This window comes from Danio rerio, chromosome 4 (assembly GCF_049306965.1).
Source record: "Danio rerio strain Tuebingen ecotype United States chromosome 4, GRCz12tu, whole genome shotgun sequence".
Taxonomy (NCBI): domain Eukaryota; kingdom Metazoa; phylum Chordata; class Actinopteri; order Cypriniformes; family Danionidae; genus Danio; species Danio rerio.
This window is the reverse complement of record NC_133179.1, coordinates 11668799-11694225: the sequence shown is the minus strand read 5'-3', so window position 1 is coordinate 11694225 and position 25427 is coordinate 11668799. Positions and strand designations below refer to the sequence as shown.

Genomic DNA, 25427 nt, shown 5'->3' with positions numbered 1-25427 from the left:
TGATCAGGTGAGTAAACTTAATCAAGTGCTTAACTTATTATTATTTTTTTAATATTTGCTAGTAGTAATATCTATAATCAGGGGAGATAAAAATGAGATGGGTCTGGATGCAGACCTGGTGCAGATGCAATCTGAGCTTCATGCAATGCTTTTTAATGGGCTCATCTAACCCCACCCCTCACAGTCACGTCACTAGCTCCATTGAGTGCATTGTGTCTGACATTGCATTGCTGAGATAAGCAATCTCAGCGTGCATCATAAAGGCTGCATCCAGATACTATCGACAAAAATGCTTGATTGCTCCGATGACCAACAGGCTTTGTGTGAGTAAGGAGGTAGTTCTAACTTTTTCCTGTAGGAAGACACCAAAACCAGGACTGTGGAGGTCTGTTTATAGAGATGATTATATTATGTCATTTACTTTAGGCCTATTATACGAAAGCAGCTACAAAAGAGTAAAACCATGTGCTGTGAAATGAGCTTTACTTGAAATAAATTCTATTTGCTGCTGTAATGTAGCTGTGGAAAAAGAAATGTAAATGTTTAGGCCAACAGAAGTAAATAAGAGAGAAGCTCCATCATACAGTGACAGGAGAACGAGACTCTGCTCATCTTTACTATTAACAGTGTTTTGCCTCCATCTGCTGGATAAATTACGCGTTGCAGGTTTAAAAGTTTACAGGTGTAATGTCTGATAAAATCCCCACATCAGTATTTTTGGAACATAAATAATTGCATTTTGTATAAATACCCTTTGTTTTATATAAAAAATCAGTCTAGTTTATTTTATAATATAGTAACTTACTGCTTATTGTGATTTTGTTCAGAATATCAGAGCAGTGATATTAAATTTATCTTTAAACTATTTACATGAGTCCCCTAAACTATAAAATGCTCTTTTTGTTTTTATAATTTAGATATTTAGATATTTATATATCATAGACAATGAAGCATCTATTTTGTATGTGTTAAATTGGGTTAAAAGTAGTACAATAAAATTGACAGTAATATTCGATAGACTTAATCTAGAAATCATCTTGTTAAAAAGAAATATTTAATAAAAATGGTTATGATCAAATAGTTTTTGTGAGTTGTAAATATTTGAAGTGTGTTCATACTTACACAAATGAATCATCAGAGCTGGTATGTGCTGTGTTCATCATATAATCCTCAGAGTTTCTCTATCAGTTAAGTTCAGTGTGTTTATCTCCAGGCTGAACTATGACTGACATGAGTCTGTCCTCAGTGAAGTGTCTCTTCTTGACGCTGGAGGAGGAGTCCCGCTCATCAGCGCTCACACTTTATTGATATATATGGAGAAAATCCAAATGCTGCTTTCTGATTTGTCACTGCTTGTGTTTGGTTGGTGAATGGCAATAATCCCTGTGCTGGTTGAGTGGAGGTTCTTCGAAATGGGCAGTGGAGACAGTGTGTAAACAACATTGGGATGTTGCTGATGCTGCAGTGGTGTGTAGAGAACTGGACTGTGGAATGGCTGTAAAACCAACATATAATGCTCACTTTGGACAAGAATCAGGATCAATTTTAATGGCTTTTATACAGTTCAGTGGATCAGAGACTTTACTCAAAGACTATAGTTCAGACAGTCATTTAACAAATTACTGTAATCATGCTGAAAATGCTGGTGTGGTCTGTTCAGGTAAGCTGCCCGAAACCTCAGTCTGTTATTACATCACCTTTTTTATAATTCTCACTCAAGCTGTATAATGCGTCTGCTATATATTATCAACAAACTACCAATGCTAACCCTTTAAAGCAGAAAATTAGTTTAATTGTTTTGTTCATCATTAAATATGCATCCTCATCCCTAATTTTCTTATAATAAACTATTACTGGGGTAATCTCCAATAAGCATATATATTTATTATCTCCAGGCAGTCTAATAAGACAATCTTATTTACAATAATAATTTTAATGAAAATTCTAAAATAACAAACGAATGGAAAAATTACAGAGACATTAAGTACAGATTAAGTGAATTATTCATTCATTTATTCATTTTCTTTTCGGCTTAGTCCTTTTATTAATCTGGGGTCGCCACAGCGGAATGAACCGCCAACTCATCCAGCATATGTATTACGCAACACTCATTTACACATATACACTACGGACGATTTAGTCTACTCAACCTGTACCGCATGTCTGTGGGGGAAACCGGAGCAAACCCATGCGAAACTCCAAACAGAAACGCCAACTGACCCACCCGAGGCTCGAACCAGCGACCTTCTTGCTGTGAGGCGACAGTACTACCGGCTGCGCCTATTAAGTTAATTAATGAAATACGATGTAAAAAAAAATGATTGTTAGTATTCACTGCTTCTCCATGTGAGTAAATGAATTATCTGTCTTTATAATCTAATAACACAGGAAAAGGACTTCGACTTGTGAATGGGTTTCACCTGTGCTATAGGAGAGTGGAGATGCTCCGTGCAGAAGAATGGGGTTCAGTGTGTGACGCTGCCTTTGACCAGCAGGATGCAGAGGTAGTGTGCAGACAGTTGGGCTGTGGAACTCCTGTACAGTTGCTAAGAGCTGCTGCTTTTGGCAAAGGGAAAAATCATGTTTGGTCAGAGGAGATTCAGTGTATAAGTTACATTTAGAAAAACCTACAAGTCAAAACTCAATAGCTGATATTTCGAAGACAAATCAGAAGTCTGATGCAAAAAAATAGATAATAATTATTAATTCCTTGCATTTATATAGTGTTTTTGGGCACTCAAAGCGCTTTACAGATAGGGGGGAATCTCCTTATCCACCATCAAATGCAAAATTTTGATGCAAAAAAAAATAGACATTTGTTAGTTTCTAATCTCTAATCAATAAATACTAGTATCTAATGAATAAGTATTAGTATTTTTTAAAAGGTACTTGTGTCTATATAGAATAAGCACTAGCACCCAAAGTCTTTATGTTGTTTTACAGATTTAATGTTAAAACAGCCTGCCATATTGATCACATAGACAGCCAAAATATTTATTTAAAATTTATAGTATAAAAAAAAATAGATTGTTGGTATGTTTAGATCCAGCTATTATTTCTATATGTGTACTCAAAGTGAGAAACATGATGCAGGTGGTTTATCATGTTTATCGGCACAATCTGTGTATCTGCAGGTGCTTTATGCTCTAAATAAACTGGAATGTTTCCTGTCTCTAAAATCAGTTTCCTGTAACACACATCACTGTCGTCCATCGATGTCTCTCCTCAAGTGTCTCTGTAAGCTGGAGGAGGAGTCCTGCTCATCAGTGCTGATGTATACATTTATTAAATATGGTAAAAATAAAAATGATGTCCTCTGATTTGTCATGAGAGCTCTTTGATGAGTTCCTCTCCTCTGTCTAATAAGGTAAGAGTGACTCTGATTGGCTTGTTTACTGGTTATGAAGGTCTCCATCTCGCTTTAGGTGGCAGCGATCCTCTCAACTTTAATCCAAAGAGACTGATCAGTGAAGATGGAGAGCTTTCTAACTCTCATTTTTTGGTTTTGTGTGATCAGATTCATCTCAGCTGGTAAGTGCTTATATTGTGTAATGTATTGCAATCAACTTGTCTTAAAAGGATACTTCAGAGTTTCACTTTTTTGCCATTTTTTTAGTTAATAGGCTGTATGTTATTCTCTCACCATTTAGTTCAAATTTAATATATGTTTTCTATTTCTTGTCTACAGCAAACGTGAGGCTGGTTGGTGGTTATGATGCCTGTGCTGGAAGATTAGAGGTTTATTATAATGGAGAATGGGGAACCGTGTGTGATGATTATTGGAGTTTGACAAACACTGCAGTGGTGTGCAGAGAACTGAACTGCAGCGATTCTTCAGATACAATGCGTGCTGCTCACTTTGGATCTGGATCAGGAAAGATTTGGATGGACGATGTGGTCTGCAGTGGATCAGAGCCCTCAATACTCAACTGCAGTAGCGATAAAATGGGTACCCACAACTGTGAGCATAATGAAATGGTTGGAATTATCTGCTCAGGTTGGTTGATTTCCTGTACAGAATTTATTGTCAAATGACCATTATTTGTTAAAAAATCCAAATTGAAACATTAATTGGTAACACCTTATTTTGATGGTCCATTTGAGTATTAGTAGACTGTCAACAGACATTTAACTGACTATAAGAAACTTTGCAAGTCAACTTACACTAACCCCAACCTCAGTCTACTTGTAATCAAATTAGAATTAGTTGGCATGAAGATGCAATTTAACTTAAATTCTACAAGTGGACCATCACAATAAAGTGTGACCCATTAATTTATATAACTAGGCTTTCTGTGTATGGTCAATCAAGCCACTGATAATGTACATGACCACCAAACTTTTGAGGAAAATATGTAGATTTATAAAGTATTTTACATTACAAATATTTAGACGTATATATTTGAAGTTAATTTTTTGATGACAGAACATAATGTTTTATGCACTTTGATCTGAACACAGGTAAAGCAGGTTAGGCAAATGCCCAAATTAGGCATTGCTATGTATAGATGTACTGCGGGTTAAGAGCTCGACTATAGTGCCAATTTGGTTCAGTCAATTCACCTATGACGCATGTCTTTGGACTGTGGGAGGAAACTGATGAACCCAGGAGAAACCCACGTGTGCACGTGGAGAACATGTAAACTTCTCACAGAAACATCGACTGGCCTTTTAAAGACTTGAACCAGTGACGTGCTTGCTGTGAGGCAACAGTGCTAACCACTGGGCTGCTATGCCGCCCTATTAAGGGAAAGGAGGAAGATAGATTCTCCAAGGCAAAGATAACTGAAGTAATAAACTGTTTTTTTATAGTGAGTTAAGAATCATCCAATTGACAAATCATACGTTAGATAATGCGGGACCAGCCGTGATCAATTAAGCACGTGATTCTCTCAAAATTAGTTTATAAATAAACTTCACTTAGTTAACATAAAAAGGAGACATATTGAAAACGTTGGAAACATATTACCATTGAGCTCCACAGTAAAAAAAAAAAAAAAAAAAAAACTTCTTTTAACAAAAAAGTCTAAAGGGTGAGTAAATGTTGACAGGATTATTATTTTTGGTATACTATCCTTTTAAGTTTTGAGTTCCTCATTACTATTTCTAGGATTTTGTTTTCAATCTTGTTGTTATCTTGACTGATTTAGGTCAGAATTTCCCCAAGATTCTGAACCTCAGGTAAATGAATGTCTATTTAAGATTCAAGAGTTCACACTTAGATATTGCTTAATACTAATAGCAGGTTTGGCATGCTTTCCCGGGAGAGAACCCTGAGCTCGGAGATAATTGAGTCCAGGGCTGTAAGGGGGTGCGAGATCAGGTAGTTCTCGAGAGCTTCCACTGGTAAAGGAAGAAAAAGGGGTGGATGGGGGGTTTCTTCGGAAAACAAAGATAAGGGAGTAGTTTTAGACAGGCTACTTACAGTGAGTTTGGATTAATCTGATTGACTTACTAATAGTTACAGATGAGAGACCAGCTGCGATCAATCATATCACATGCTCCTCTGCAAATTAGTTTGTGAAACTTCACCTAGAAGTGGAGGCACAAATACGCACAGGCTTCTGTAATGGCATTCAGCATTCACTGGGAAACACACAGGAATAACAGGGATTCACTGTACATTACAAGATTCAAAATACCCAATTATGTGTATAATGTGTAAAGTCGTATAAAAAAAAAAGAAGAATTGTATTTACAATAAACTGAACCAGCAGGCTCTGTTCTTTAGTTTGACTCAAACTTTTAGGACCCAATGTAAAAAAAGCAAAAAAAAAAAAAAACATTCAAATCAGCATGGTCTCCCTTATGATAAAAACAATACTTTTGTTTCACAACCCGGCAGGTTATATTTTGGTTGCGACATTAGGTAACCAAACTTTTGTCAGTTTGCTGTCTAATATCGACATCATCTGCCGTTGATATTTGGTTGGTTTTAGGCTGTGGCATTAACTAACTAAAATCCAACATCATTTTAACATCATTATATGGCATCCATACAACCTCAAAGTATAACATCAGTAGACGTCTATCTTTGGTTGGTTTTATGTTGTGCAATTACCTAACTAAAATTTGATGTCACTTTAATGTCATAATGTGACGTCCATTGTCAAAAATAACATCATTGGCCATTGATCTTTGGTTGATTTTATGTTGTCGTGAAGTAACTAAAATTCATCGACGTTGGTCGATTTTCATATACAATCAAAATTCAAAGTATGTCTGACGCTGGAGTCCAACATCAATCTTACATCTGTGTGATGATTGGTGCCTGCTGGGAATTTTTTTAATGTCTTCTTATCAATACTTCTGTGTATAGGAGTCCGTCTGGTAGGAGGTTCTCGCTGCTCTGGGAGTTTGGAGATTCTTCATAATCAGACGTGGATGTCAGTGTGTGACGCTGCCTTTGACCAGCAGGATGCAGAGGTTGTGTGTAGAGAGCTGGACTGTGGGGCTCCTGTACAGGTGACTTTTGACAAAGGAGATGGTCAGATGTGGACACAAGAGATTCATTGCAGAGGAGACGAGTATCAGTTTGCTCTCTGTGCAACGTCACCTTCACACTCTTGCTCTCATAGCAGCAGTGTGAGCATTGTGTGTGCTGGTAGGTGAACAATATAAATATAGTATAAGAATTGACATCAGCTATGAGTTCTGACTGGCACTCTTTTACCTTTAGAAACAGTGAGATTAGCTGGTGGCCACAGTCACTGCTCTGGTCGAGTGGAGGTTCTTCATGAGGATCAGTGGGGAACAGTGGAGGATGTTGCCTGGGATTTGACTGATGCTGCAGTGGTGTGTAGAGAACTGGGATGTGGAAAGGCTTTAAGTGCACCAAAGAGTTCTTACTTTGGCAAAGGATCAGGAAAAACGTGGATTTCTAATTTATGGTGTACTGGGTCAGAATCTTCTTTGATGAGCTGTAGATTCAATGGATGGGGAATAAGTGCTGAACATACTAGAGATGCTGGAGTCGTCTGCTCTGGTAAGCTCATCTAGACTTTTTTGTCATGATTACTGATGTACTAGTTTTACATCAGGTGGTTGGGCAAGTTAATTTATTTTATGATATACATAATTATGACATGGAGAGTACAAAAATGTAGACAAAATGCATTCTGATGATGTGCTGTTTGCAGTTTTTCCTAAAATGTTCCATTAAATAAAATTAACTATTAGCTTATAATATCTTGGGATCAAAAGGTAATATGACAGGAATGGGAAATATCATTAAATTGCCCCTTTTTATTAAAGGAGTCAGACTGGTTGGAGGATCTCATTGTTATGGCAGAGTAGAAGTACTTTACAATCAGACGTGGATGTCAGTGTGTGACGCTGCCTTTGACCAGCAGGATGCAGAGGTTGTGTGTAGAGAGCTGGACTGTGGGGCTCCTGTACAGGTGCTGAGAGCTGCTGTTTTTGACAAAGGAGACACTCAGATGTGGACACAAGAGATTCACTGCAGAGGAGAGGAGTCTTATATATCTTTCTGTCCAACATCTTCTCTCAAACACATTTGTACTCATGACATTGGATTGTTATGTTCTGGTATTGGATCTATACCTTTGTTATTACTGATATAACCAATAATTAAGAAAACATAATTATTTGGATTATTACATACTGTTTTAACCTGTTCTTGTCCAGGTTACACTGACATCAGACTGGTCAATGGTTCAGACTCTTGTTCTGGAAGAGTGGAGCTTCAGTATCTGAGTAAATGGGGCACAGTGTGTGATGCATGCTGGGATATGAGAGCTACCAGTGTCCTCTGTAAACAGCTGAATTGTGGGATTGCTGTGTCTGTTGTGGGATCAGACTGGTTTGGAGAGGGAAGTGGTGAAATCTGGGCTGATGTGTTTGATTGTGACGGGAATGAAACAAAACTCTCCGAATGTTCAATCTCTTCATGGAGTCGAGCTCAACGCTCTCATAGACGAGATGTTGGAGTCATCTGCTCTAGTGAGGACATTTTATTAATAATATATAAAATAATTTTCCTTGTAATATTTTAATAAACTGCCTCATGTTTGTCTTCAGACTCGTCTCTGGCTCTTCATGAGGGTCTGCTGCGGTTGTCTGGAGAGAGTCAGTGTGAGGGGCAGGTGGAAGTTTTGATCCAGCAGGTCTGGAGGAAGGTTCTGCTGGACTCCTGGAGTCTCACTGAATCCTCTGTGGTCTGCAGACAGCTGGGCTGTGGCTCTGTGCTCAACTTCTCGGGCTCCTCTTCATCCAGTTCTGAACACAGTCATGAGTGTGTGATGGGCTTCCAGTGCTCTGGGAGTGAAGCTCATCTGGGGAACTGCAGCTCTCCACAAACTCTCAACTGCAGCTCCACACAACAGCTGTCAATCACCTGCCTTGGTGAGAACAACAACATCTGGGCAGATTCTGGAGTTGTTCCTGATCAATAATGTGTTTCTCTTTCTCTGAATATCAGGCCGCGGGTCCATCAGGCTGGTGGGTTCTGGGGGAGACTGTGCAGGGAGGCTGGAGGTTTTTCACAGCGGCTCATGGGGGACAGTGTGTGACGACTCCTGGGATATTAAAGATGCCCATGTGGTGTGCAGACAGCTGCAGTGTGGAGTGGCCCTCAGTAACCAGCAGGTACCAGCCTGGTTTGGTCCTGGTTCTGGACCCATATGGCTGGATGAGGTGGAGTGTGAGGGGAATGAGACGTCCCTGTGGAGCTGCTCTTCTCCAGGCTGGGGAAAACATGACTGTCGACACAAGGAGGATGTAGGAGTCGTCTGCTCTGGTGAACAGTTAATATCATTTTTGATAATAATATACAGAATACATTTAATACATCAGGTTTAGAAACTGAAAAGGTTCCTGATAATATACACTGTATTAGGAAAAAAATCTCACACCTTTTAGTGCTAGGGAAATACTAAAATAAAAAGTTAAATGTTTCTTTTAAAGAATAAGACACATAAAAGTTACAGCTACCTCAATCAATGCACTGACTGGTTTCTCATAAGACAACACATTAATAAAAATAATATTTGCATATTTTTGGTCAGTGTTTCATGATAATAAAAATATATTTTATTTCCACATTTTGATTTAGTATCCTTTATATATGGTTTAGGCCAGCTACAGGCCAGCTATTGTCATTTCTTTTTACAAGATATTTTCTGAAGAGTTTACAATATTCAAATTTTTTCTCTTCCAGAGTATAAAGAGATCAGATTAACTGAGGGCTGTAAAGGGACTCTGGAGGTTTTCTACAATGGATCCTGGGGAAATGTGTGCTGGAATCAGATGGACAGAGACACAGCGAGTCTGATCTGTCAAGAGCTGAACTGTGGAAGATCTAGCAATGAACCCAGTCATTCAAAAGGACTAAAGTCTCATAATTGGCTCGATAAACTAAAATGTAGACGACTTGATTCCACCTTATGGCAGTGTCCATCTGCAGCCTGGGGACAGAACGACTGTAATAATGATGAGGTCACTACAATCACCTGCTCAGGTAAAATTATGTTAAGTGGTCATGTTTGTTCATATATGATTATTTAATGTATGATTTGTGATGTCGTATGAAGATCGATGACATACAAAATCATTTGAATATCAGAGGTGGAGAGCCATGAGTCTCCTCGGAGTCTTCTGACATGCTCTACTTCACCATCTCCACACCAGAGACAGTGTTCAAGTAAGTTCATAATGTGCTTGTATTTTGTTTAATCATCGTAAACTTGAGTTCAGAATTATTTTAAATTAATGACATATTTTAATAGCAATAATTAATTACACTTGTTAACCTTGTGCTGCTGCAGGTCAGTGATGTTGATGTGTGTTTCAGCTCATGTTCCTCTCAGACTGCGTGGAGGGGATGGCCGGTGCTCTGGGAGGCTGGAGGTGTATCATAACGCTGTGTGGGGCTCAGTCTGTGATGATCTCTGGGACATCAGCGATGCTCAGGTGGTCTGCAGGCAGCTGGGTTGTGGAGCAGCACTGAGGGCTGATGGGAATTCAGCCTTTGGTGCTGGTGAAGGTGTTGTGTGGCTGAACAGAGTCCAGTGCAGAGGGAATGAGCTTCACCTGTGGGACTGTCCTCTCTCCCTGAACAACCACACTGACTGCTCCCACAAAGAGCACGCTGGACTTTCCTGTGCAGGTCACTGCTAGATTTTAAAATAATTTTAATTCTAGTAATAATTTTTTATTTAAATGTTCTTATTTGTTTTAATAGACTTGCCGGATATATCAGTGTCCACTACTCCTTCCACATCAGCATCATCTTCTGCTGCAGTTTCTCAGACAGTGAGCTCAACATCAGTCTCTCCTCCACAAACTGGTCCAGAAACTCTCCCAGTCCCCCCAGTGCTGCTGATTGTACTGGGAGTTGTGCTCTTACTGCTCTTAGTGCCGCTGCTTATACTGATTCAGCAGAACAGAGTGATGAGGAGAGGTAGGAGAGATCCAGAGACTGTCATATTGTGTCTTCTTCAGTGTGTGATCAGTCATGTGTTGTGAACTGACAGCAGGTTTGTGTGTCAACACTCACAGCTCTCTCTAAGAGGAGACACAAGACCACCACTGAGGCCGTTTATGAGGAGATTCAGCACACACACAATCACTTCACTCACAGGGGTGAGATATTTATTATTTATCAGAGCTTGATTTTGGCAATACCAGTACACGTTGACCTTGTGGGGAGATTTCTTTGGTCTGCAAAATCTGCAAAAATAATTCTTGTGAGGGTTGGGTTTAGGGTTGGAGTTAAGGGGTAGAACATACAGTGTATACAGTATAAAAATCATTACATCTATGGGAAGTAAAAAAAAAGTGATACGTGTGTGTGTGTGTGTGTGTGTGTGTGTGTGTGCGTGCGTGCGTGCGTGCGTGCGTGCGTGTGTGTGTGTGTGTGTGTGTGTGTGTGTGTCCGAGGTAACGTTTTGTCCTTTTTGTGATTGGAAACACAAGTTTCTATGGTTCAACCTTTTTTTTTTTCAAGGTAAGCATTCAAGGTTTACAATGAAATATCTTTTTGTTCGACTCATTTTAAATGTATGTCAGTTAAGAATAGACATCATTTTGCTAATTAAACAGCATATTCAATTAATCAACAACCTTGCTATGTGTTCATCTTTATGTGTTTGTCAATAAACATTTGCTTGGATAGTTTAGAATGAAATAAATAACTGTTTATTGGACAATTTGTGGCAAGATTCAGTTTCACACCTCACTCTTTTCAACATGGACATTCTGTGAAATGAAAGCTGTAATGTGATTATAAAAATATTCACAATCGAAGCTATTCTTTAACCAATAATATTGCCGTGTAGCTTAGTATTTCTCCATAGTCAGACCCTTTCTCCTTCTTCTTCCCCATAACAGGAAGTCTGCTTTCGATAAAACAGCATTCTGGGTATGAAGACGTTAAGTTTCTTTCAGGTTAGTAGACTGAAATGTATGTACGGTGCTTGTTGTATAAAGAAATATATTGAATCCAAAACAATCACCCAGGAATTTAAAATTCAATATTATTGAGCATTTAAAATATTTTCAGTTTAAATAAAATGCAAATCCCAATCCATATCATGCTGTTTTTAGTATGGTAACAGAAACCGTTTACAATAACAGTACATGAATACTGATGTGTTAATATCTAAAGATTACTTTATTCTGAATTGATAACGAGTTAAGGCATGCACTAATCATGAATTAACTTCAACTATAACACGAGTCACACGAGTTCATGTGTGAATAAAAGCTACCTTAGCTACTTAAGTGCATGTTGTTAATTAATGTATTAATTAGCATTTAAGTTTAGGCTAAATGTAATCAACATGAACTGATGAGCTGTTAATGTATAACTATGTCATGACTTTACTTGGAGAGCACATCATCACAGGGCACAACTTCTGTGTTTAAACTGTTGATGTTGATTTTGACAGAACACTTTTCTATGGTTATTCAGTGTAAACGCACTTGATAGGTGTGCAAAAAGAGTTCATGAGTAGTTAAGAATGGTTTAATATTGATGTGACCCTTCAAGTAAAGTCATGATATATTTATACATTAGCAAATAATGAGTTCATGATGGTTAAATTAAGCATAAACTAATGTGGTAATTGATACATTAATTAACAAACAATTATGAACTAACAAGGTAGCTGTTTAAGTAGTTAAAGTTGGTCCCACTTTATATTGTGTCTTTAACTACTATGTACTTACATCAAAAAAAATAAATACAATGTACTTGCTGTGTTTATAATGTATTTGAGAACACTTGTGGTGCTTTTGAGCTGGGATAGAGGTTGGGTTATGGACAGGTTTGCATGGGTAGGTTTAAGGGTGGGTTAAGGTGTAAGGGATGGTCAACAGTGTATTTACAAATGTAATTACAAAAGTTAATTACAGATGTAATTACATACATTTATTTAATCAAGCATAAGTACATATTGAATACATTTATTTACACAATAAGTACATTGTAACAAACTGTTTACTCCTGTGTAAGTACATATTAGTTAAGGCCACTTAATATAAAGTGGGACCTTAAAGTTTATGATTAATGCATGCGTTAATTCATCATTAGTTCATAATAAAGTGATGTTTAGTTATACATTTTACATTTAATACATTTAATTTACGTACAATATACATTTTAAAATACTGCAGTGAAAAACAGACTTAAGCACAATGTTCATTGTGAAATTATAATTTCTTTCTTTCTTTTGGAATATACAGATGGAAACTCATCTGACTATTATAATGTCACAACCAGTAAAAGCCTAAAAGGTCAGTAACTTTAATTACAGTAATTTCACAGTTTCATAAACCGTTTGGCCTGGCAATAGTACACTCAGTTTCTATTTTTCAATTATAACTTCACAGCTAAATCATTAGAATAGCAACAAAACACACTAAAGACTTATATGATATAACCACTGTAAGAATAAGATATCATGCGTCAGATCCATAGCTTTAATTTTAGAGATATGCATGTATGCTTTGTGTGTCTTTTAAATTGCAAATTAATCACTTTAAAAATCCCAAACTGTGTTTTATTTTTTAATATTTTGTTTGATTAATAATTAGAAAACTACGATGACATCATCATCATGCGTCAGTTCTCTGATAGTAATGCAGGTGTGAGTTTTAATTAATCATTTGAGTCCAATGTTTTTCCTTTGTTGTCTATTCAAAACAGCATTATATATTACATAGACTTAATCACTATTGAGGTGATTCTACATTAGTGTATTTTAAAGAGTAATATTTTCTTTGTGTCAATAATAATTAACATTTTTTTAAATCAGAGGGTGATCTAGAGGAGTATGATAATGTGAGGACTCTTGATGATGACTTATCTGGTAGGTTATTGTCACCTACTTCACCTCACATTTAACGTCTCCTGCTTAATTTTAACTAAATATTATAATGGTGTACTTATTATAATGGTGTACTTATTAGGTTACATTATTATTAAGCATGAGTTAAATTTCTTGAATTTCTTGAATCACTTGAATTTGCCCTTGTTTTTTAGCAGAAGATTATGATTAATGAAACAAGAATCCAGGAAAGCAGTCAAACCCACCACCTCCCATTCATTTACAGTTTTTGAGAGGTCACTGCAGCGAGTTTTAATGCTATATACTAGTTTACTTGCAGTTAAATATTTTGTTATATCAAGTAATGTAGTACAATTACATTTTAGCCCATTGTCTACATATAAACAGAATATATGTTGCTTTCAGATTGTTTTTCATTAAGTTGATGTTGTGTATTTGATTTCATTTTGTCATATTCTTTGTAATTCAATGTGATATTATCAGACAGTCCTCTAGAGGCTTTGTGGGAAATCATAAACAGGCATAGTGGGGAATAAACAGGGCTGTAAATCAACTTGTAGCTTGTTCATTAATTCAGTGTTTAACAATTGACCACCACCACCCTAATATTTAACTATTCACTGCATCCTAAAATTGAACTCACTATATACTTAACTATGTTTAATGCTAATCCACATTTATGGATTAGCTTGTGTTTTATATTTGGTATGCTGTTCACAATCACATCTTTATTTGCTACAAAATCAGTTCTCCCCCACTGAAAATGATTGCACAATAATAATTAAACACAATAAGTGGCCACTCCAGTTTTAATTCATTTTGCCTGCATGCTTCGCACACATTCACTAGATGGCGCCGCTACTCTTAATAAAATGGTTCCATATAACCATATAAGGTTCTTCACCCATTAATAGTAGAACCCTTTTTGTGGCAAACATAACTCTTTTATAATCTTCCATAAAGAATCATGTTTCAAAACTGCTAAATAATACCTGGTGTATGCAATAAACAGGTATTTTATTTATTAACAATAATAGTATTGTTACCTGTCTGTCTATCTTTTTTTTATAGCCTTAATTAATCTTTTACAGAAGCAAATAATGTCAGTTAGGTACTTTAACTTACTCAAGTACTGTGTGTGACATGAACTTTTAGCAAAAGTAGCAAATACTGACAGTATGAGGGCCCTTAGCCCCTTTTTAATTAAATAATTTTCCCCTTTTCCCCATTTACAGGACAAAAGTTACATGTATATAATCCTTTATTGGCACTGACGGTCTGAAATAGATTTACTGTTAAATTAAAAAAAGAGTGTACTGACTGTCCACCTCTTGAGGATAAAAAAATGTTTTTCATGAAATATAATTTCCCCCCAAATGAAAATAATAATCAAAATGGCTAAATAGCAATAATTCTTTAGTGTTTATTATTATAGGCTTAGTGTTGGACAACATGTTTATTCTGGAGAAAAGTTCACTGTTACTGTTTTATCTTTATTATGACTTTGTCTTGCACTTGTTCAAGTTATTCCTTGCAATTTGATGTGTATTATTGTATTTCAGATTATAAACTACTTGTATCATAAATAAACACATTTTGCACTAATATATTGTGTTTTATGTGGGCCATACATTTAATAATGAGCACCTATTTAATTTGTAACAATGCTTTAGATGTTTTTAGGTGCAGGGATCTGCACAATGTATCAAAATATTCAGTTGTAATAGATTTATTATTTTTATTTTATTTATTACTATCAATTTTAGGGATAAAAATTTGTTAAGTTATTAATGCTTCAAATGCTTATTTTTTGTAGGTTGGAGTGGGGTGGGGGTCTAGATTTGGCCCATAAAAATATAGGGCCTATATTTTAATTATTTGTTTAAGAGGCACGTTTGACATAAATTTCTTTACAAACAATAAAACATAAAGAAAAGAAAAACAAGCATGAATCCCTGATCTAGCCTATAATTATAAAATTATAATTTTCAGTCAGACTAAAGCAGAGCCACGGAAGAGGAAACATTATAAGGTAAACATAATAGGGTAAACAACAAAATTAGTTAAAAATAATTTATTAATCATATAATATGAAAATGTATGTTACAGGTTGGTCGGTATATTCCACATATATAGGCTATGTGGAATAATTTAACAAATTAGTGAAATTTCAAATTGCACCTGAATTTCCTGTTAATTACCTTCATATGAATGGCTATAATAGCCATGCCATATTTTGCCAGTGACAGCACTCGTTCAGCCTCTTAACCCTTCACCCCTGTGTATTACTCCGCCCACATACAGTCAGCAACAAGCAGAGGACGCTACAGTTTGACAAATATTACTGGTGTTGGGCAAAATAATGTACCTTTGAGGCTTTATTGTGTAGAGTATAATTGTTTAGATTGCAACTGTGCTGTTTATTTATAACGATAGTGCCTATTTTAAAATATTTATAATTCCTGAGAGACATCGAGTTGGCACCATTAACCTTTCTTTGAGCAAAGACGGTTGAGGTTGTTCATCCACAAGATGGCGACAGAGACTGCATAATAAGCCCTAAGAGAAAAGAAGTGTATTTCAGCTGATCAAATCATTAAACAGGTAAATGAATTTCTAAGTCGATCTTTTTCTTTTGTATGTTGTAGTGCTGTATTTATACCATAGTAATATTGTGAAATCCTGATTGCAAAAGAGAAATACTGGGAAATCTTAGTAGACTGATGGCATTTTATGCTGTTCATCCTTATAATCTTAAAATGTGAGCAAAATCACCTGTTTCGTTATCACTTTAGACATTACGCTAGAGAATCATTCATATACTAGATTTAAAGTGACGTTGGTGAATGAGCAATGGTTTCTGCTTTTCTGAGGTCAGCAGCAGATGTTAATGAATGGTGGAAAAAAGTTGTGCCTCTTACAAAAGGGTTTTTAGACTCTCCGTGCTTGATTTTTTTAAGGCACACCTGCCAATATATAGCCACATCGCACTGCTACTCCTGTGATATTGTTCATTTAATTTTTATTTTCTAAGAAAATAAGAAACCTAACTATCACTTTCATCATGTGGATTTGAGCCATATTAAAAAGCAGCAAGCTAAAAGTATTGAAAATGTTATGAATGAATATTAAGGGAAACAAAAAAGATTTGTAACAACAATAACCTAGTTGTTAGAGAGATTAACAAAGTACATTTGTATACAATGTGTTGAAAAAGTAACAATGTAATAATAAATACTTTGTCTCCATCTGCTGGATAAGTTGAGTTACAGAAAAAAATCCCCCACATCTTTACCTACAGATGTCAATATATTATTCCAAAGCAATATTAAAGAAAATTAAGGAACTTTTATGTAGAAATATTGTCTGAGCATTGTCAGATTGATATGGAACAACAGTGTAAATAATTTTATAATGTATTAACAATTTACCGCTGTATATTGTGCAATTTGTTTGAACACAAGAGCAGTGATTTTAAAATATCTTTAAAAAATGTATTTATTTAAAATATAAATATACCTTTAATGTTTGATTTATTATTATTTATATATTTATAGCAAAGATGATTTATTTTGTATTTGTTAAATTAAGTTTGAGTAAGTGATCACTAATCAGAACTTATACTGTATGTGCTGTGTGCAGCCGACAGACTTTGATGCTAAATATAATCTTCAGTGTTTCTCTATTAATCTGCTGTAGGTTTAGTGTGTTTATCTCCAGGTTGACTTATGACTGGCACGAGTCTGTCCTTCTTGATGCTGGAGGAGGAGTCCCGCTCATCAGCGCTCACACTTTATTGATATATATGGAGAAAATCCAAATGCTGCTTTCTGATTTGTCACTGATTGTGTTTGATGATTTCCTCTGTTGTGTCTAATAAGGTAACAGTGAGAGTCATTGGCAGCTGTGAGTCTCTCTCTCTCTCTTTAGGAGCTCACAAGTGACACTTTCTTCATTCTGAGCAGAGAAGCAGAGGACAAACACACAGAGAAAGACAGACGGGGTGATGAGAAAAGATGGATGGATGCTTGACACTTGTTTTACTCTCTATACTCACAATATCCAGATCTGGTAAGTGCAAAATAGGCAGCAATGAGGTTAAATGAAATATTGATGTAATTTATACCCAGTGAGTAGCTTATCTCTGATGGGCTTATATGTCTAAAAACTGAATAGAGGCATATGTCATATCTTTACTATGAGAATCTAAGACACTAGATCTATTAATTATCAACAATGTGCTATAATCGCTTAAAGGACAGCCAGTGTATTAATGGCAATGCAATTTGCATTTTTTTCTTGTGCTGAGAAGCATTCAGCTTATGCCCCTGCTTTAATTTTCCACATTCAAACAATATATATTAATATTTGTGTGTAATGTTATTGACACCAGATGCATAAATGTCTTAAATTTGTAATATTATACAGGTTATTTAAAGCTGTTATGTTGCTACTAACTAAGTCCCTTTTATCATGTACAGATTTTGAGACTGTGAGGTTGTTTGGTGGTAACAGTCCCTGCAGGGGGACTGTAGAGGTTTTTCATGATGGTCAGTGGGGAACTGTGTGTGATGATGAATGGGATCTGACTGATGCTGAAGTGGTGTGTAGAGAACTGAACTGTGGAGATGCAATAGAGGCCTTGAGTATTGCTCGTTTTGGACAAGGATCGGGACCAATCTGGATGGATGAAGTGGACTGTAGTGGATCAGAGTCAACACTGAAAGCCTGTACGTCAAAAGGATGGGGTGAACATAACTGTGGTCATGGGGAAGATGCTGGAGTCATCTGTTCAGGCAAGCCTGTTGAATCTGTTTAAAAAATAATATTTTTATGGAATGTATAGTTATTGTAATAAATAATTTAACAATAAGCACATCACATCACATTTTTGTTATATTGATTTTTAGTTATAGAAAAACATGTCACATTCCTAGACTGTTAATTAAGAGACCCCCTAAAATTGTAGTTCTGAAGGATTGCCAAATGACTAAAGAAAAAAATTTAACATAATGTTGTAAAACTGTACATTTCTTGAGTATTACCATGCACTTTTTGCAACAATGGGAATAAGTGTGAATAGAAAAGCAAGAGTGTCCTCCGGGTGCTCCGGTTTCCTCCACCGTCCAAAACATATGAATTGATATAGGTAAATTGAATAAACTAAACTGGCCATAGTGTATGAGTGTGTGTGTGTGTGTGTGTGTGTGTGTGTGTGTGTGTGTGTGTGTGTGTGTGTGTGTGTGTGTGTGTGTGTGTGTGTGTGTGTGTGTGTGTGTGTGTGTGTGTGAATATAGGTTTCCCAGAACTGGAGATTTACGAGTTTATTTTTAGTTGTATTCTGTTTGTTTGGTTGTAGCTTTAAGGGAATCCACTGCATAAAACATATGCCATAATAATTAGTGGTTCGTTCGACAGTGGTAACTTCTGATAAATCAGGAACTAAGCTTAAGGTAAGTGGGTGAGCTTGAATTTAGAAAGTTACCTAAGAGAAAGGGGGAGACAGAGCGACAGAGACAGACAAAGAGAGAGAGAGAGCTAGAAAAGAGCAGGGCCCCAAGAACAAAGAACCGAGCTAGAGAGCCAGTAAAAAGGCCAGACATAAAAAAAAGAGAAAATAATAAAAATACAGAGCAACAGTTGCTATCTAACAGTTACAATGTGACTAAAATTAAAACTGAGACATTCGACCTCACCTATCAGTTTAGTGTGGAGCTTTCTCTACTGCACTAAAGATTTGACAGCTCCCAGACCATCAATCAATGCACATCTTGGGCTACAGGTTCTGATCTTTATCAACAATTTTGGCCTTTAGGATTTCAATGTAAACCTTCTGGTGAGAAAGACATGCTTTGAAATAAAAACAAAGCTTATTGTCATTTTCAGCCATACTCCAGTGTACATAGGTAGGTTTTGAGTAAAAAGTTATATACATACTGCATACTGCATTTTTTCCATTTTGTTTATAGTCTGAAGACATGGAACATTTTATACTGACCTATTGTTATTTTCTGTACGTATTCATTGCAAATCCAAAAAGCAAATGATAACATTGTGTAACAAGTGGTCTCTTTGTTTTTACAGAGCTGCACACACACACACACACACACACACACACACACACACACACACACACACACACACACACACTTTTATGATATACAGATTTTCACAATACTTTATTATTGATAACTTATAAAATATTTTTCCTCTTGAGGACCAAAAAAACACAAGGTCAAAAATTACTGGCATTGCAATACTTGTGGTGAAATTTGTTGACAGTTAAAAACAACAACAAATTAATTGGTGGCCTTATACTTTTGCTTTTACTTTTACAGATCATAAATATTCTAGACTTGTTGGATCTCACTTGTGCTCTGGACGATTAGAGGTATTTCATGGGAACAAATGGCACACAATGTGTGATGCTGCCTTTGACCAGCAGGATGCAGAGGTTGTGTGTAGAGAGCTGGACTGTGGGGCTCCTGTACAGGTGCTGAGAGCTGCTGCTTTTGACAAAGGAGACGCTCAGATGTGGACACAAGAGATTCACTGCACAGGAAATGAGTCTTATATATCTTTCTGTCCAACATCTTCTCTTAAACACAACTGTACCCATGAAAAATACATTGGACTGTTATGTTCTGGTAATGTTTATATATATATAAATATATAGATGATCATAAACAAATATTAAACATGAAAATTTAGCTTGTTTCATACTGTTTAGTATTGAGTTCTTTGTTCTCTGTGTAGGTTATACTGATGTTCGACTGGTCAATGGTCCTGACTTCTGTTCTGGTCGAGTTGAACATCAGTACTACAATAAATGGGGCACAGTGTGTGATGCATGCTGGGATATGAGAGCTGCCAGTGTCCTCTGTAAACAGCTGAATTGTGGGATTGCTGTGTCTGTTGTGGGATCAGACTGGTTTGGAGAGGGAAGTGGTGAAATCTGGGCTGATGTGTTTGATTGTGACGGGAATGAAACAAAACTCTCCGAATGTTCAATCTCTTCATGGAGTCGAGCTGAACGCTCTCATAGACGAGATGTTGGAGTCATCTGCTCTAGTGAGGACATTTTATATGATAAAAATAAATAATAAATGTACATAAGTTTTATTGGGATATATTAATAAACTGCCTAATGTTTGTCCCCAGGCTCGTCTCTGGCTCTTCATGAGGGTCTGGTGCGGTTGTCTGGAGAGAGTCAGTGTGAGGGGCAGGTGGAAGTTTTGATCCAGCAGGTCTGGAGGAAGGTTCTGCTGGACTCCTGGAGTCTCACTGAATCCTCTGTGGTCTGCAGACAGCTGGGCTGTGGCTCTGTGCTCAACTTCTCCGGCTCCTCTTCATCCAGTCCTGAACACAGTCATGAGTGTGTGATGGGCTTCCAGTGCTCTGGGAGTGAAGCTCATCTGGGGAACTGCAGCTCTCCACAAACTCTCAACTGCAGCTCCACACAACAGCTGTCAATCACCTGCCTTGGTGAGAACAACAACATCTGGGCAGATTCTGGAGTTGTTCCTGATCAATAATGTGTTTCTCTTTCTCTGAATATCAGGCCGCGGGTCCATCAGGCTGGTGGGTTCTGGGGGAGACTGTGCAGGGAGGCTGGAGGTTTTTCACAGCGGCTCATGGGGGACAGTGTGTGACGACTCCTGGGATATTAAAGATGCCCATGTGGTGTGCAGACAGCTGCAGTGTGGAGTGGCCCTCAGTAACCAGCAGGTACCAGCCTGGTTTGGTCCTGGTTCTGGACCCATATGGCTGGATGAGGTGGAGTGTGAGGGGAATGAGACGTCCCTGTGGAGCTGCTCTTCTCCAGGCTGGGGGAAACATGACTGTCTACACAAGGAGGATGTAGGAGTCGTCTGCTCTGGTGAACATGCTGCTGTAATTTTTTTAAATAAAATGTATAAAATATATTAATATATTCACAGGTTAAATATGGCCAGATTAGGTAATTTAAAATTCTTTTTTTTTTTCATAAATTTTTTTCCTATCCAGAATTTAAAGAGATCCGGTTAACTGAGGGCTGTGAAGGGAATGTGGAGGTTTTCTACAATGGATCCTGGGGAAATGTGTGCTGGAATCAGATGGACAGAGACACAGTGAGTCTGATCTGTCAGGAGCTGAACTGTGGAAGATCTGGAGTTTTGTCTGATTCAACATCAAGACTGAAATCAGCTCGAAACTGGCTTGATAAAGTTAAATGTCGACTACATGACTCTACTTTATGGCATTGTCCATCTTCACTCTGGGGTCAAAACTACTGTGATGAAGATGAGGTGGCCAATGTTACTTGCTCAGGTGAGACATTTAATTGATTTATTGAGATATTTCATTGATTTGGTCTCATTAGTAGACATATTTCCTTATCCTCTTAACTGTCACCAGTGGAAGATTATTTAGGGTTAGGGTTTAAGTGTGTAATTACTTTCATTAAAATGTTTTAAAAAGGAAAAAGTGGAAATTGCACTTTTGTATAGACTGATTTTCATGCACTTGAACTTGAATGAATGATGAATGATGAGTTTATAAAAAAAACTATATATCATAGGCAATAATCATAATTGATACAGTGAACTCACAAAATGGGGGAACAGTTAAAGGGCAAAATCCTCAATTATATGTAAGTAAAGAAACATTAGGTGGAAAGAGCCTTGATTGTTTCATATTTTATTTCAGTTAAGAAGAGTGATGAGTCCCCTCGGAGTCATCTGACATGTTCCGCATCTACTCACCAGAGACAGTGCTCAAGTAATTTTTTGATTGGTTAATGCTTTTACCTACAAAACCTGTAAAAAATAGTGTAAGACATTATTTGCATTTTAAAATTTGTCACAGATTTAAGCAGTTATCTATATTTAGTTTTACTGTAAATATTGTGCTGCTGCAGGTCAGTGATGTTGATGTGTGTTTCAGCTCATGTTCCTCTCAGACTGCGTGGAGGGGATGGCCGGTGCTCTGGGAGGCTGGAGGTGTATCATAACGCTGTGTGGGGCTCAGTCTGTGATGATCTCTGGGACATCAGCGATGCTCAGGTGGTCTGCAGGCAGCTGGGTTGTGGAGCAGCACTGAGGGCTGATGGGAATTCAGCCTTTGGTGCTGGTGAAGGTGTTGTGTGGCTGAACAGAGTCCAGTGCAGAGGGAATGAGCTTCACTTGTGGGACTGTCCTCTCTCCCTGAACAACCACACTGACTGCTCCCACAAAGAGCACGCTGGACTCACCTGTGCAGGTCACTGACAGATTTTTAAATCATTTTAGTGCTATCAGTGTTTTCATGTTAAAATGAATGATTTGCATGATTTTGAATCTGTTTTAATAGACTTGCCGGATATATCAGTGTCCACTACTCCTGCCACATCAGAATCATCTTCTGCTGCAGTTTCTCAGACAGTGAGCTCAAGATTAGTCTCTCCTCCACAAACTGGTCCAGAAACTCTCCCAGTCCCCCCAGTGCTGCTGATTGTACTGGGAGTTGTGCTCTTACTGCTCTTAGTGCCGCTGCTTATACTGATTCAGCAGAACAGAGTGATGAGGAGAGGTAGGAGAGATCCAGAGACTGTCATATTGTGTCTTCTTCAGTGTGTGATCAGTCTTGTGTTGTGAACTGACAGCAGGTTTGTGTGTCGACACTCACAGCTCTCTCTAAGAGGAGACACAGAACCACCACTGAGGCCGTTTATGAGGAGATTCAGCACAAACACCAACACTTCACTCACAGGGGTGAGACATGAGCATTAATGTCATTTAATATGATTAATAAGTGAGTCTGTAGACAGTTGATGTTCATTTATTATTAGCCTGATAAACCTCCTGCATTAAACCACAGAATTCCTGACAGAAAACCACAGAGCTGCAGGTGCATGTTTACATGTGTGTGTGTGTGTGTGTGTGTGTGTGTGTGTGTGTGTGTGTGTGTGTGTGTGTGTGTGTGTGTGTGTGTGTGTGTGTGTGTGTGTGTGTGTGTGCACGTGCCAGTAAGAGTCTCTTCCTGTGTGTATTTTTAGGAGTAATAAGAAGAGGTTCATATGTTGGTATGTGCAGGTGCAGTTTTATGTGTGTGTGTGTGTCTTTCTGAGCATATTTCCCGAAGGCAGGAGTGGGTTAATGTGTGTTTACTAATAGATCTGTGTGAATTATGAATTCAGTGGTTTTATAATAAAATAATGTTTATGTTTTTGCATGTTGTCACTCACACAACACCTTATAATACTAAATCCTGTTTCTGACTGTTCTTCCTCCTTCAACAGGGAGATTCAATTCTGAAGAACTGCAATCTGGGTATGAAGATGCAGACGAGTTTCTCTCAGGTTAGAGAGTGAAAATATACTCGAATTAAGAGCTAAAACAAATCATTTGATTCATCATCACAGTGTTATATAACAAACAAAATTCATACCACTGTCAAATATATGATTCCACCACTAAACTGTGTGATTAATGACTCAAATATTCACATATTAGAAAAAGAGTTCAAGACGGCTTATTATGATGATGTCACCAGCAACAGTGGTCTAGAAGGTCAGTGACATCATTCAATGTTTACGATTCTTTATCGTAAGACCTGCAACAGCAAATCTGTAGAATATTTCCAAAAATATTTCTAAATATGCAACACTTTCAATGCAGAAAATATGGTGAAGGAAATCACTCCAGGATATTATGATGATGTCATCACTGACGGCTTGAAGCCAGATCTAGAGACAGGTATCCTTCACTTATTCTCTAATAGGATCACATATTTCAACTATTTAATATATTGTATTTGTGAAGATTTCTATATTTATCATTATGTGAGTGACGATGTCTCATGCTAAATTCTAAATTTGTAGAAGACAGACCTGAGAGTTATGATGATGTCATGATGAGTGAAGAGACCTCTGTTATTAAAAAAGGTTTTTACTGTTTAATTATTTCTTGTTTGTGTATGTTTAACATTATTCATCTAAAGTGATGCTCAGTACAGATATAATGTTGTAACATTTTTTTATTTATATTTTCCTGTATGTGTAGTGGACAATCCAGAGTATTATGATGATGTAATTATTAATGGACAGAATCTTGATCATTTAACAGGTGAGTCAAACAGATAATACAGCTAATACTAAACATGCATTTTTGCATTAGTGAATCCTCGTGGCTTTATCAGTGCTGAATGTAAAAGTCTCAGACAGTCATGATGTGGGAAAAGAATTCAGTGAAAGCAAATTATAATATGTGGTTTTATTGCGTCAGAGGGAGATCAGGAAGAGTATGATGATGTGAAGAACAACAATGAAGATGAGAGAAACCTCTTGGGTACGTTTTTATATCTTATATCTGTTTTATGTTGCTCTTTTAAACTCATTTTAATCTAAATAATGATGCAGTTAAAAGATTGAAAACTATCAGCTTGATTTTATTTTCAATTACAGACTATGATGATGTAGAGGAGGAATCAACTAATGAGGGAGGGGTCATATGACTCAGTGGCCACACCCACTGCCTCTGTTGATGAAATCACATTATATTTACTGGAGATACTGAGAGTTTCTTATTTTACTATTGCATAAGTGCTGTTTTATCTAATTTGATTTTATATATGTATAATCTTATGTGCTTTGCAAATTTCAATAATAAATGTAAGTTTTTGTATTTTAGTGTTTGTCCAATTATTTCATTCAATTTTGATAAGAGTGCATTTCAGCAAATATTCTTTGATATTATTATTATTATTGATAATATGTCTTTGCATGGTGCAATATTTTCAGCATGTAATTGAATAATTGTAATAAAATTTACATAAAAGTAAAATTAAGTGGTTTAACTATTTATTTAGAAAGTAGTTCATCATTATTATGTTTACAGATGTTACAGACTTATTTCATTTTTATGATAGAAGTCAAATCAAAAGATTATCAGTGGTATTCAAATGTAAAAACTAGACATTTAAAATGTTTTAATTGTTTTATGGAAAAATGCCTGAAAACATTTAATAGTATTAATATGTCAGTTTTTCATAACACCTGAGCCTTGATTTAAAAAAATCCTACATTTATAAAATAAAGAAAATAATAAGTTTTAATTATCATTTATAATAATTATTTATTTATTGCATTTATTTCTTATT

The 25427-nt window shown here is 36.7% G+C and overlaps 1 protein-coding gene across 1 annotated transcript; it reads left to right on the top strand.

Moving 5' to 3' along the window:
* Positions 1-254: 254 nt before the first annotated feature.
* On the top strand, positions 255-24956 carry LOC110439351 (antigen WC1.1-like). The gene is made up of 39 exons (XM_073946784.1): positions 255-323; positions 1214-1660; positions 2389-2504; positions 3184-3294; positions 3408-3531; positions 3689-3997; positions 6320-6604; positions 6680-6985; positions 7255-7548; positions 7648-7962; positions 8041-8364; positions 8441-8758; positions 9179-9478; positions 9584-9661; positions 9812-10126; positions 10202-10420; positions 10519-10602; positions 11350-11406; positions 12706-12756; positions 13057-13107; positions 13278-13331; positions 17792-18106; positions 19649-19957; positions 20067-20381; positions 20472-20795; positions 20872-21189; positions 21318-21620; positions 21999-22070; positions 22236-22550; positions 22641-22859; positions 22958-23041; positions 23326-23352; positions 23569-23628; positions 23783-23839; positions 23948-24025; positions 24151-24213; positions 24332-24394; positions 24554-24616; positions 24733-24956. The coding sequence occupies exons 5-39, from the start codon at positions 3474-3476 to the stop codon at positions 24780-24782; spliced, it is 6453 nt and encodes a 2150-aa protein (XP_073802885.1). The 5' UTR covers positions 255-323; positions 1214-1660; positions 2389-2504; positions 3184-3294; positions 3408-3473; the 3' UTR covers positions 24783-24956.
* Positions 24957-25427: the final 471 nt, after the last annotated feature.